The 13510-nt window shown below is 35.2% G+C and overlaps 1 protein-coding gene across 4 annotated transcripts in view; it reads right to left on the reverse strand.

Moving 5' to 3' along the window:
• The window catches only part of loxhd1b (lipoxygenase homology PLAT domains 1b), a 36683-nt gene extending 25465 nt beyond the window's left edge, over positions 1–11218 (reverse strand). For all 4 annotated transcript variants that reach the window (XM_028458274.1, XM_028458273.1, XM_028458272.1 and 1 more), the window contains exons 1-13: positions 10832–11218; positions 8243–8357; positions 8055–8066; positions 6931–7011; positions 6664–6848; positions 6468–6566; positions 6236–6384; positions 4322–4445; positions 3408–3517; positions 3100–3240; positions 2847–2982; positions 1312–1472; positions 1140–1226 (exon numbers count right to left, since the gene is read on the reverse strand). In XM_028458274.1, coding sequence (XP_028314075.1) covers positions 1140–1226; positions 1312–1472; positions 2847–2982; positions 3100–3240; positions 3408–3517; positions 4322–4445; positions 6236–6384; positions 6468–6566; positions 6664–6848; positions 6931–7011; positions 8055–8066; positions 8243–8357; positions 10832–11069 — 1638 coding nt within the window. In that variant the 5' untranslated portion in view covers positions 11070–11218. The remainder of the gene's footprint in view (positions 1–1139; positions 1227–1311; positions 1473–2846; positions 2983–3099; positions 3241–3407; positions 3518–4321; positions 4446–6235; positions 6385–6467; positions 6567–6663; positions 6849–6930; positions 7012–8054; positions 8067–8242; positions 8358–10831) is intronic.
• Positions 11219–13510: the final 2292 nt, after the last annotated feature.

A 13510-nucleotide genomic window follows, 5' to 3' on the forward strand; every position in this document is an offset into this window, starting at 1 on the left:
CTAAAATGTGTCATTTAACCATTTATTCTGAGAAGTGATATGAATTAACAAAAGCACTCTTCATTCAAAAGAGTATATAACTTTTAATAGCACAATATGCAGCACTTAATACATCACAACAGTTATCTGGATCAATGATCATGATCATGGTACCATGATCATTCACATCAAAATCTTGGAAGAAATGCATATCCCATTAATAACCACACAGTAGGTCCAAATGTATGGGCAATTCCATTTTTTTTGAGAAAAATCTAGATGTGCAATCCGGATCCAATCCATAAGAAACTTGGTGGAGTAATTGAGGAACCAACCCAACATAATTGGGTTAAATAAAAATCAGTCAATTACAAATCGAGACATTAAGTTTCTTTCATGAAGAACGGGTGATAGGGATTTTTTGAATTGATACAGACGACGGACTGTGAGAACTGTGCAGAGCGAACGGGATCACGACTCAACGCCTTCTTTGGCCCCCCACTCCCCCTCCCTCCCACGTAATGACAGCAGGAGGGGTGAGGCGATGCGCCTCAGCTGCTTGCCCGCCCCCCCAGCAGCTGGCTGCAATCCTGCTATCCACAATCCTCTCCCCCCTCCACCCATATGTGCTATGTCTTCGAATTTTGTTGTAATTGTGTTTTTCTGTGCTTCTATATGCTGGGGAGTATTTTTTTCCCAATCCCACACTGTGCCCCCTCACTAAAAGCATAGTTTGGGACCTGACTTGTGGCTTGTGACCCACAGTACTCCCGCTCCTGTACTTCCATGTTATTTGTGATTGTCTTTTAATGTTTTCTTGGATGTAACTGAAACTGAATTTGAGTATTCTGAATTGAATTGAATACAGAATCAGTATACTGATCTGGATCTTCTCCAAAATTTTATGGAATTTTAGGTGGCGTAACATTTATCTTTGGTTAAAATTTTGATAAAATCTATGTGGGATTTTTAAAGTAATACTGCAAACAAATGAATAAATGCAGGTGAAAATATCACATCCTTGGCAAAAAAATAGAAAAATATTTTGCATTAAATCAGTGGGTTGAAAAGACAATATTTAATGCATTGTTCAAATTATTGTTGAATTTTAATTAAACATGATTATAGCAGTAATTGTTTTTCTGTCATTTAGTTTTCACCTTGCTGAGGTGCCATCCTGCGAAAGGACTCCTCTTCTCATGCCAGATACGAAGTTTGGTTAAAGTTCCAAAATCTGGTAACTCAACCTGAAAGATGAGCGCAGTAGAAACAGAGCTGCTATATTATGAACATGTACCTATGACTGATGGTACAGCGCTGTGAGACACGTACCACAAACCTGTCGATCTGACCCTGCTCAAAGTTATCGGATCTGTTGTCCAGCTTTATCTCGTCAGACTTTCCCTTTTCTCCGTACACCTGGAAGAAGATTGCTGCGTCGGTTCCTGCGCTGGGAATGTCTGACGTCCAGATCCAAAGGGACCAGGGGTACTCTAAAGACAACCAGAAGAAGACTTAAAATATCTGCTTTGGGACATTATCACCAGCATACACAGTGCAAATGCAAACACTTTAAACCATATACAGTATGCATGTCTTCCATATAGTCAGCATGGACACACGTCACTATTATTAATATATTGTTTCATAGGATCCAACACGATTTCCACATTCTTTTCATGCTGCTTTGAATGGCTTTTAATGACAACCACCAAAAATCAGAAGTAAGCTACAGTATATAGTAAGTAAGGCATAAAAATGGAAACATTTAGAATTAATTTTTTGAGATAAGGCTACAGTAACGCATAAAAATGGCAAAAAATATGGTAGTTTTTTTCTGAGATAAGGCTATGAAAAGACCCTAAAACTAATTCAAATATGATGAGCACACTTAAACTGCGGTGAAAATGCATTAAGGCATGAAAAATGTGAAAAACACCCAAATTTCTGACATACTGTATAGCCATAAGTGGCCATACCTGCCTGTCATTGCCTGATCTCATCAGATCTCAGAAGCTGATCAGGGCCAGGGCTGGTTAGTACTTCAATGGGAGACAACTGAGAATTACAGGTGCCACAGAAGATTTTTTTTTGAGGCTATAGTAAGGCATCAGACATCCATTTTCAGACCCGCTTGATAGTAATGCATAAAAATTGCAAAAATATGACAAAAATAGGAGGAAAGGCTACAAAGTAAGGCATAAAAATTGAAACATTTTGAAAAAAATATATTTTTTTAAAGGTAATTCAATTAAATTCAACTTTATTTATGTAACGCCAATTACAACAAAAGTCATCGCAAAGCGCTTTCAAAATATAAAATCTGTAATAAAAAGGAATAAAACCCAACAAATCCAGGTAAGGCTATAGTAAGACATGCAATTCTAACATTTTGCATTGCTTTTTTTTTAACGGTAAGTCTATAGTAATGAAAAACACCAAAAATCAGAGGAAGGCTATAGGTAATTATACCCCCCCCCCTTAGAGGTAAAGAATTTTTTTTTATAAAATAGTTTTCTGCTGCTTTGATTCTAACATATTACTGTTAGTTCTACCTCAGGTGTGTAGTATACGTTTTCTGCAATTTTGTCATAAATTTACAACACTAAACAATGCGTTGACGCACATTTTTGCAGTCAACAATATCAATTATATTACTCATTCTTTTTGCATTGTTGTATATGTCACACACATTGTGGATTTGAGCGAATCTCAATAGGGGTCTATATATTTAATTCTATTTTTTCTTTTGCCCCCCTGGCAAGAATCTCAAACTCTGCCTATGCTTCTACTTGAGTAGGATATATCAGTACTCTCTACACCTCCGGCTGTCAATAATTATCTTGTCCTCGTAATTTTCCGCTCACTTTTCTGTCTCTTCTGTCGAAGCGACACCATCTCAAAGAGTTCTCTCTCAACCAGACCATCTCCCTCTTTCTCATCCATCCATTTACTGCAGGGGAAACTCTGCTCTATCCCCGTGAATGGACAATACACAACCACCTGCACAGAATAAAAATATAAAATGAAATAAAAAACATCCATTCAGCCACAACATTTCTCAGAAAATGAGCAGGCTGCAGCACTTTGGGATGCTTCTGTCGCTGAATACTAATGTACCTTTTCACAGAACCATCCGGCACTGAGGCCTCCGTTATCGTGTCCGATGGTGACTCTGCTGAGAGGACTGAGGAGGGCTGCGATCTCCACTTTAAAGATGTCGGTGAGGCCTCGCTCGAAATGCCCTCCCTCCAAAAACACCTGATCACGCAAAATTAACAGTCCCCGTGACAATTTAGAAGATTTGTTTACTTGGACAGATTTAATTTGTGAGCGACTGATGATGAAATCAATCAAAGGACTGGGTTTATCATCACAGCTGCACACAAACAGCAGCTGATGAGCTGCTGAATGTGTCACTTCGTTACCTTTCCACTGTTCTTCAGGCCTTTCGTACCGTGCATCACAATGTGAATTTTAGAATTGGTTCCTGCACCTGGAACGTTTCCTGTCACAACATGGACGTTGTACACAATACCTGATAAATAACGTAGGGTGTTAGAGAGAGACAAAGGTGGAACTAGATCAAAGATGAACAACTTTTGTCATAACGGGCCACAAAAATGTGATTGTATCTGATCCAAGGGACACAATATTGTATTTCACCATTTTTATGTCAGCATTTAGTAATAACCAATCTGAGCATTAACACAGAAAAGAACAGAGGTTTATTGTTGTTTTGTGTTCTTATGGAGTCATTTAATGTATTTAAGTTTCAATTTTGTATATTATTCTCTCTTTTTGTGTGATGTTGCTGTGTTGTTTTGATTTTGGATTTATTTGGTGATTTTCTGCCTGGCAATTGGTGTATTTTTGAAGTCATTTTGCATATTTTCATTGTTGTTTTGTGTATTGTTCTTTCTTTTTTTTCTTTTTTACTATTTTTTTGTATGTTTCTCTTATTTTGCTGTTTTTTTGTGTCCTTTTTGTCATTTTGTGTGTTTTTGGAGTTGTTTTGTGTGTGTTCTTATTGTCATTTTGTGTGTTTTTAAAATCATTTTTATTATTTTGTTATTAAAATGTGTGTTGGGAGAAATTTTGTGTATCTAGTTATTTTATGCCTTTTCTGTTTCATTTTGTGTATTTTCTTGATGTTTTTTATATTTTTTAAAGTAATGTTTTGTTCTTAGCTTGGAGGGAGCACAAAATTAGACCGAGGGATACATGTCCATATCATTAAACCCTGCGAGTGTAATTGTATGACTTGAGTTTTTGACTGATGTGTGAGACGGTGTAATAGCTGCAAAGCGTAATTGATATAATTTCTAATCTTGTTTCTCACCTGTTGGCTGATTCCCGCCCACCAAAACATCTCTCTGGATCTTTCCATCATCTTCATCAATGGCAAACCAGCGATTGATGGGAAAGTCGTAGACTGTTTTGTTTCCTAGATCCTCCACAACCACCTGCATGAAAAACAACAACACGACTTACAAAAGGAAAAGAACAAACAAAGGCTTTTTGTGTTTATTCCCTGCCTGGATTTAAGTTTAAAGTGTGCAGGTTGGTCATCAAACAGAATGCTGAATGGCTTTTTGAGCAGTTCAACGGGTTTAAAATGCATCTCTTATCATTTGTTTTGATTTTGTTTCAGTGCAGAACAAAAATGATTTGTTGTTTTTTTGAGAATTGCAGCGTATAATGTAACACAAATGTTTAGGAGGGTTAAAAAAAGAAGTTTCAGGAGAAATCGGCAGAAACAGAAACTCTGGAGCCTGAGGCATTGAGGAAGCCGTCGCTTTACTTTTATGAATTTCTGCTACTTGAACTTGTTCTATAAACTCTGTATGAACCTGTTTTTACTGTAAAACTTAATTTCACGTGACATTTTCTTCCTGAAATATTCATATCATCTGATTTCATTAATAAAAGAAAGAAACCCATTCAAATGCATTAATTGGGTTCCATCCTGCAGATAAAAGTTCAGAATTCTCTTGTTTCATGAGATCTTTGACAGCAGCACAATTCATTACTTCTGTCGCTACTTCTTTCTTTGTACAAATCCAACAGGTTCTCCGTCTGTTGTAAACTAATCCCTTAATGAGGCAAAGGTTTTCCTTTACATCTAGGGTAAAGTGACGAGATGAGAAGAGGCTCACATGTCTTAACTAACCAAGTAACTAAGGCGGGACGCAACAGGGTTTGGTTTCAGCATGACAGTAACATTCGAGGGAACATAGAGTATGACATCATAAAGTCAACACCATTTTGTCCTCTAATGCAGACATGGGAAACTGGCAGCCTGGGGGCCACTTGTGGCCTTTGGTCTAATTTTGTGTGCCCCCAAATTAAACTAATAAAACAAATTCAAAAAAACACAAAATGACATAAAAAAGACAGTAAACATACAAAATCAATTTTAATAATAATAAAGAAATTGTACAAACATGTACAAAACGGAAAAATAATAAAATAAGAACAAAATGATGCCAGAACATAAAATAAAAAATAGACAAAATGACTTAAAAAAAGACAGCAAACGTTTACAAAATTATTCCACAAAACAAAAACAGACAAAATTGCACAAAGGGACAACAGAAATATACAAATCTACTAAAAAAAAACACATATGACGACTACAAACACACAAAAAGACAATAATAATATTAAAAAATAATAACAAAATTACAGGAATTGCCCGAAGCGACAACAGAAATACATACATTTACTCAAAAAATACACAGGACGACTACAAACATAGAGAAAAATAAATGAAATGAGAACAAAATGACTCCAGAACACAAAAAAAAATATACAAAGCAACAAAAATAGACAAAATGATTCCATAAACACACAAAATCAGAAAAAAATAAACAAAAAGACAACAAAATAGACTCCAAAAACAAATGCAAATGCAAATAAATACACACAAAATTACAAGAAAATGACACAAAATGACGCCAAGAAAACACAAAACAACAAACAGAATACACAAAACTCATTGTATTTTTCGTATATTAATGCTAAGATTGGTGATTATTCTAAATTCTGAAATGGAATCTAAAAATGTGGCCCTCTGAACAGACAATCACACCATGATAAGAGTGGCTCATCGCTGATCTAATGCAGAAAAGGATGAAGCCTGTGCATCGTCCATAATCATTTTTTCTTATACTTACTTTTTGAATCAGTTGTAATTCAAACTTGCAGTGATAGTGTTGCTGACCTCAGCATAGTTTAAGCTTCTCTCTCTCACCTTGTCTGCAAACCATCCTGCTGAGGAGCCTTTGTTATTATGGCCGATGGTGATTTTCCTGATTTTTCCCAGGTTTGGAGCGTCCAGGGTGAACTTATCCTCTGTGCCCTTTTCAAAATTGTTTTTATCACTTTCGAGGCGCCTCTCCGCTGGAATTAGTACAAAAATAATCTCACATTATACACTATGATACCGTGAATCCGACAACATAGCCGAGCTCTTCTGTATTCACCTGTATCTCCAAACTCTCCAAATAAATTAATAAACACATCTGCATCGGTTCCACTGCCTTTTACATCTGCAGTGAAAACACTCACAACATACTTATTATCTGAAAAACAAGAGTTGGAAGTTAGTTTAAAAGAAATGTGAATGTGTTACAGCCCTTTGAATCACAGCTTTTATCCCCTGGACACATAAAAACCTACATTTAGGGATTTCCATGGCGTCCAGGGAGCCCAGCAGGTCCCTGACATAAAGCCCGTCTCCCTCCACTTTACTCAGCCAGTTATTACAAGCAAAATAATACCTCAGGTGAGGCCGGATCACATCCGTCACCACCACCCTGTCCAGAAACCAGCTGGCACTCAGACCTGTGTTGTCATGTTCAATCCTGGAGTGACAGAAAAAGAGAAAAAGGAAGTTTTCAAAGGGACCTATCAGGTAGGATGTGGTAACGTTGGAGACCAACATACCTGATTTTTTTCAGAGGTCCAACGTTGTGCGTTCTGATCCTAAACACATCAGTTTTGGCTCGCTCAAAGGCTGTGCGGCTCCTATAGAAGGATAATAAAAATTAATTAGTCATACACAGATGAAGATCCTCATCAAAACAAGCAGGTTATTATCGTCAAACTCACATTGAGAAAAAAAATGAAAGTTGACTTCAACAATAATGTCTAAATTTATTGTTAAAAATATTCATAATGTCCTCCAGTCACAAGAAAAAAAAATCATAATACTACAATGAAGAAGTCATAATTTTATGGGGAAGAAAAACCTGGCAATATTACAAAGATACAGTTATAATATTATGAGATTAAAGCCATATTATTAGAAGAATAAGGTAATAATACTACAAGAAGATAATCCAAATTTTCTGAAAATAAAGTCATGATTTTATAAGACATCCAGTAAATTGTAAACTTTAGTAAAAGTTTTACTAATAAGAAAATACTTAATCTTTTGGCCGATCAGCATCACATTATCATCAGTATCAGAACTTTAATAAGAAGGCATGGGAAAAAGTGTCTATAGGAAGGAAGAACTGCACAGACTTGGAGCTTTTTATAATTACAACAGAATTTCAGTAATTTTAGAATTTTAGTAATTCTGTTGTAATTGTTCTCCCTACTATAGCTGATGCATGTTACTTTGGATTTGTTGGTTTTTTTCTAAAGAATTTTACATTTTGATAAGTGCTTCGAAATGACTATTGTTGTAATTTGCACCATATAAATAAAGTTTAATGGAATTGAATTAATATTACGACTTTATTCTCATATTATCATAAGTTACTATTTTATTCTTGTAATATTACAAGTTTAATCTCATACTATTACGTGTATACTTCGCCCTACTCCTTTTTCGAACTTGTGATTTGTTAATATTTGTTTACATTATCTTTTCTTTCTTATATTTTCTATACATGTTAAGAAATATAAAGTTAATTCAATCCTTCTTTCACTATTATATTTTTAAAGCCTTGAAAAAGAAACAAAAAATCCTCAAAGTTACACAATTTTCTTTTTTAAAATAAAGTATGAAAATTTCAGAAACACCATGCTGGTCAACAACACGAGTAAATTAATAAACGTACCTCTTCTCGGTGCTGTGAAAATGGAGAAAAAACATGTTTTCAGTTTGATTTCAAAAGCGACATAAGTTTGGCCTGATTTTATTATAACTCAGGCTTTTGACTGTAAACAAGGTACATTTTAGGAGTTTCTTTTTTTCTGTTAAATGAAGTTTAAAGATTTTTTTGGGGACCTTTATAATTGGACTCACTTGCTGGTCAGGTGGACTTTAGGTGTGATGCCGTAGTCCCCGAACATGGTGATAAACACGTTGGCATCAGTTCCTGCTCCTCTCTCATCACCTGTGATGGTCACCACTTCAAACACTGACAGATGAAAAAAATATAAAATCTAATGATAACGACAACAAAATACACACAATAATAAAAGAGAACCACACAAAATGATTTCATAAAACTTTGTAAAAATACATAAAACCTCAGGGGGAAAAAAACTCAACAAAGATACACCAAAAAACAACAAAAAAAACACAAATTAGTTTAAAAAAGCTCCACAATTTACTCAAAAAATCCCACAAAACAACAGAAAAACACACTAACGGACAATAAAAATACACCAAATAATAACAAAAAGACAAAATCAGTCCAAAAACACAATACATGTTTTCATAAATACACAAAAACATTCAACTCTTTGCCCATCTCTGCACGAGATTCTGATCCTATAGAAGATGGATGAATTGATGGTGAAAACAAAGCTTTTTCAACTTTTTGGTCATGAACCAAAATAAATTGCTGTTTATTTTCATTATTGAATTTGAATATCAGAAAAAACAAACATATCTTTAAATAACTATGATTTAATTCATGCCTTTGTGCATTTTATTTCCATTTAAAACAAAATCCAAGTAAAAAACTACTACTGAACTACAGCCTGGCCCGCGGCCCGTGCTGATTAGCATGTATTACGCTCCTGGGAATTCAGTGAAATGACTTGGTTCCACCGAGTAAAACAAATGAAATTGTGCAACGTAAAATCGGAATCTACGTTCAATTGCATTTGAAACCATATATCACACAACAATGTTATGATAAATTTAGAAATTACCAGAAAAGGTCTCCTTGAGGCTGTTACGGAGAAATTAGCCCCATTCAAATATTGGTATGTGTCAATGATTTGGTGCCACCAACTGTCACAATATTTGACTCACAAATAAATGAGAAAATGACTTTGATGGAAATTACCAAAAAAAGGGGGGGGGTCCCTAATTCCCTAATTGAATTGTGCGAGGCATAATCGTAATCTACGTTGAATACCTTAATAACGATATATCACACGATTATGTTCGCATAAATTTGGAAATTACCAGAAATGGGGAGTGGAACCCCGGGCCCCAATAAAAAAAAGTGCTCAGAGCGTCTCATCATATTCATTCATAGAGTATTTATATCAAACTGCCCTCTGGTGCCCCCGTGACATGTATGGGGTAATGGGCCACATTTATATATTGGTATGTGCCAATGATTTAGTACCACCAACCGTCGTAATATTTGAGTTTCGTTTTTTTTTTCCTTTTGGGGCCCTAAATTAAAAATTGGGCTCAGAGCGTTGTTGCGTACACATCCATAGATTATACCTAACAAATTTCAACCCGATCCATTTAGGAATAACAGAGGAGTAGTGATTTTAACTAGTGTACACAACAAGAAGTGAGTGGCGTTTTGAGTCCGGTAGCCCGGCCTAAAAATAACTAAAGAACTCATTGAGTTGTTTTTTCCTCTTTGTAATTAAAACACAGAGTAACGTGGTGTTTAAGCGCTGATGGAGGACACTGAACAGTTACTGTGCAGTCACGCAGTCATGTGTTAGTTTAATGCTCACAGTAACGTTACACTGAGGAGCTGCTATCCATGTACCATGAGTTTTCCTACAGTTATATGAAACCTGTCACTCACTCAGACCCAGTTACTGTAACATAACTACCACAGCTCTATGAAGGAGTTCCTCATCGTCGATACTTAATCATTAGTTACTGTTGTTGTTGTTCTTGATTCTAAAATTTCAGTTTATTGTAGGATTTTTAAAACATTTAAAGCACTTTGAATTATCTGTATTTGATGGTCAACTTTTATCACAGCGAGGCCCACAAAAATGTGATAGTCTAATCTGAGGGCCACATTATCAACATTGATGTCAGCATTTAGAAAAATGACCACTCTGAGTGTTAATACACTGCAGGGGGAAAAAAGAAAAAGAGGTTTTTGTATTTTTTTTTTATCATTTTGTGTGCTTTTGTTGTATATATTTTGTTTTGTGCATTTTTGTTGTAAATTTGTATATTTCGTCTCACATTTTAAGTATTTTTGTTGTCATTTTGTATAATTTTCTCAAATATAATATGATTTTGGAGTCATTTTGTGTATTTTTGATACTTTTTTTGTTTTTTTAACAATTTTTGTTGTAATTTTGTATAGTTTGTTGTTCATTTATGTATTTTGTGTTGTTTTATACTTTTGAAACAATGTTTGTGTGTTTTTGGAATACATTTTTTGCGTTCTTAATGTAGTGTAATTCTGTTGATGTTTTGTGTTTTTGAGTCATTTTGTCTATAGTTTGTTGTTGTTTTGTGTATTTTTCTCCAATATTGTGTGTATTTGGAGTCATTTTGTGTATGTCTTTTGAGTAGTTTTGTTCTCAATTTATATTTTTGTTGTCATTTTGTTTAATTTTCTCAAATGTATTATGTTTTTGGAGTCATTTTGTGTATTTTGTTGTCCTATAATTATTATTCTTTCCCAATAATTTTCACTCTCACTTTATATTTCTGTGTTTAACTCACCTTTCTTTTTGTGGTACTCGTCCTCGTAGTTTTCCACTTTCTCCGGCTCATAGTTTCGAAGCTCGTTCTCATAAATTTCTACGTAGTTCTCGATTTTCTTCTTTTTGCCTTTTGTCTTCTTGGTATCTTCATCACTTCCTCTCCTCACTGAACTTTTCTTTTTCTTTTCTTTCTTCTTCTTTTTCCCTTCCTCTTCATCCTCCGAGTCCTTTTTGGATGTTTTATCCTTTTTTCCCATTTTGCTTTTGACTGAAACCTTCTGTGAGCTGGTGTCAATCACATGTTCAGCCTTCAGCTCATTATTGTTATCTTCACTCTCATCCCCCACTCTCCTCTTTGTCTTAATCCCTCCGTCCTTTGACCTTGTGTCGACGTCTCACCCTTTTCTTGACGCTCCTCACATTAGGCGATGAAGTGTCAGAATATTCCTCCTCTTCATCGCTGTCTTCTCTCAGATTCTTTAATCTACCAGCCTCACCTGTCCCACTCTCCTGATTCTTTCTTCTTCTTCTTTTCTTCTTCTCGATCTTTGATTCCTGATCCTCAGACTCCTCCTCATCAACCTCTTTGGCTTCTGCTGCTTTTTTTCTTCTTTGTTGGCATCTTTAATTCATTCCCAGCCCTGTAACTGTAACCGACTGCTGCAGTTCCAGTGACACTTGATTAATGTGACCCACGACTGTGCAGGAGTGACCTGCTGGCAGCACAGGACAGGTTTATATTCACAGCTGACATACTGATGATGGGGGCATGGGAATGCCCTCCTCTGCTAAACCTTAGAGTGCAATTAGGATCTGTCACATGACTCGAGGGGGAAACCATCAAGAGACCTGCAACATTATGTGTGAAGAAGATTGGTGAGAAAAAAAAAAAAGAAGTAAAACAAAAAGGATGGTGGAAAGAAAAGATTGATATGGGGCGCTGGTTGTAAAGTTCCACGTTAAAATAAAAAGCAACTTTTCGCAACATTTTAGCAACAAACCATGTTTAAAAAATTTATGTGATTTTTTTTAATGTTACTTTTGACCAGATTTACAGCAATATTTGTGATTTTTTTCTCTCTCGTAAAAACATAATGTCAATGTTAAATCTAAATGTTAAATTGAAATCTAAATGTTACATGTTAAATCTAAATATCACGGGTTGAAAGCAAAAATTTAGCTATTTAGATTTAACATTTAAGATTTACATTTAACATTGACATATTTTTACGAGGAAAACAAAATCACAAATTTCACAAATATTGCTGTAAATCTGGTCAAAAGTAACATGAAATAATTCACAATATAAATATAAAGTAGAGCTGTGACAATGCAGTGCATACAATGTTAGGGAAGGTTACTTTCAAAATGTAATCAGTTACAGGTCAAATGCCCGAAAATGTAATTTGTAATGTAATCCCTTACATTAATCAATCTGAGCACTGTAATCTGATTTCTTTGATTACTTCCACATTGAATTGTATGAATGTGACCATAATTAACAAGAATATTAAAGAGAACTATTGTAAATACATTGTTTGTTTATCTGTCTGTCTGCCTTGACATCAATATGTACGGAGCTCTAGACATGACATGGTTAATATATATATATATATAATATATATATATATATATATATATATAGATATTAATGCCACAATTTAGTATTTCGTGGCCACAAAGCTGAATTGAATTGAACTGATCGAATTAACAAAATCGACACCCAATGTAAAAGCGAAGCTAACATTAGCATGCTAACAGTGACCACTCTGCTGTTTAATGAGGTTCAGTCTGGTTGAAATACCCAGAAAGTTTATAAAAACTTTGTCACTCTCCTCAGGCGGAAATTATTTCCAGACGAAGCAAGTTTTTTCAAGGCGTTATCTGTATACATCCTCTCAACAAACACATTCTTACCGGTTCTGGCTCCGCTCGGCCTCCATGACACTTTCCCGCTGCTCGTTTTATGACATCATTGATTGAGTGACCGACGCAAATACAGTACGTGTTTTTTTTTGTTTTTTTTTTTTTTCATATTTACATTATATATATAATATATATATATATATATATATCTATATAGATGATATCGATAGATAGATAGATAGATAGATAGAATAGATGTTTGTTAGTTCATTGTGTGTGGTGTGTGTGTGTGTGTGTGTGTTTTATAGAGATAGATAGATAGATAGATAGATAGTGTTGTTGTTAGTTCATTGTTGTGTTGTGTGTGTGTGTGTGTGTGTGTGTGGTGTGTTGTGTGTGTGTGTGTGGGTGTGTGTGTCTCTCTCGCCTCGCGTCGCTCGCTAGCTCGATCGCTCGCATCGCTCGCTCGCTAGCTCGCTTCGCTGTCGTTCGTTCATGTGTGTGTTTCGTTGGTCCAGCCGATGGCCCATCTTCTCATTTTGGAGTTAAAAATCATATCTGTGATTTTCAATCATTAGAATAAATAATCACCATACTGTCACCATACTGTTTTTTGAGTTCTAGATATATGTCACTGAATGTTTGATACATGCAAAAATCCTAAGTAATATACATACATATGTTAACAAATTAAAGTTTTTAAACTGGGCCAAATAAGTTTTTTCCTATTAAAATGTGATTATTTTAACCGAGCTGTTTGTGGCCTCCTGAACTAAAGTTAGGTTGAGATCAGTGGCTTTAAACTTCCTTGTGTTTAACAAAGAGGTAAATT

This window comes from Gouania willdenowi, chromosome 9 (genome assembly GCF_900634775.1).
Source record: "Gouania willdenowi chromosome 9, fGouWil2.1, whole genome shotgun sequence".
NCBI classification, from domain to species: domain Eukaryota; kingdom Metazoa; phylum Chordata; class Actinopteri; order Blenniiformes; family Gobiesocidae; genus Gouania; species Gouania willdenowi.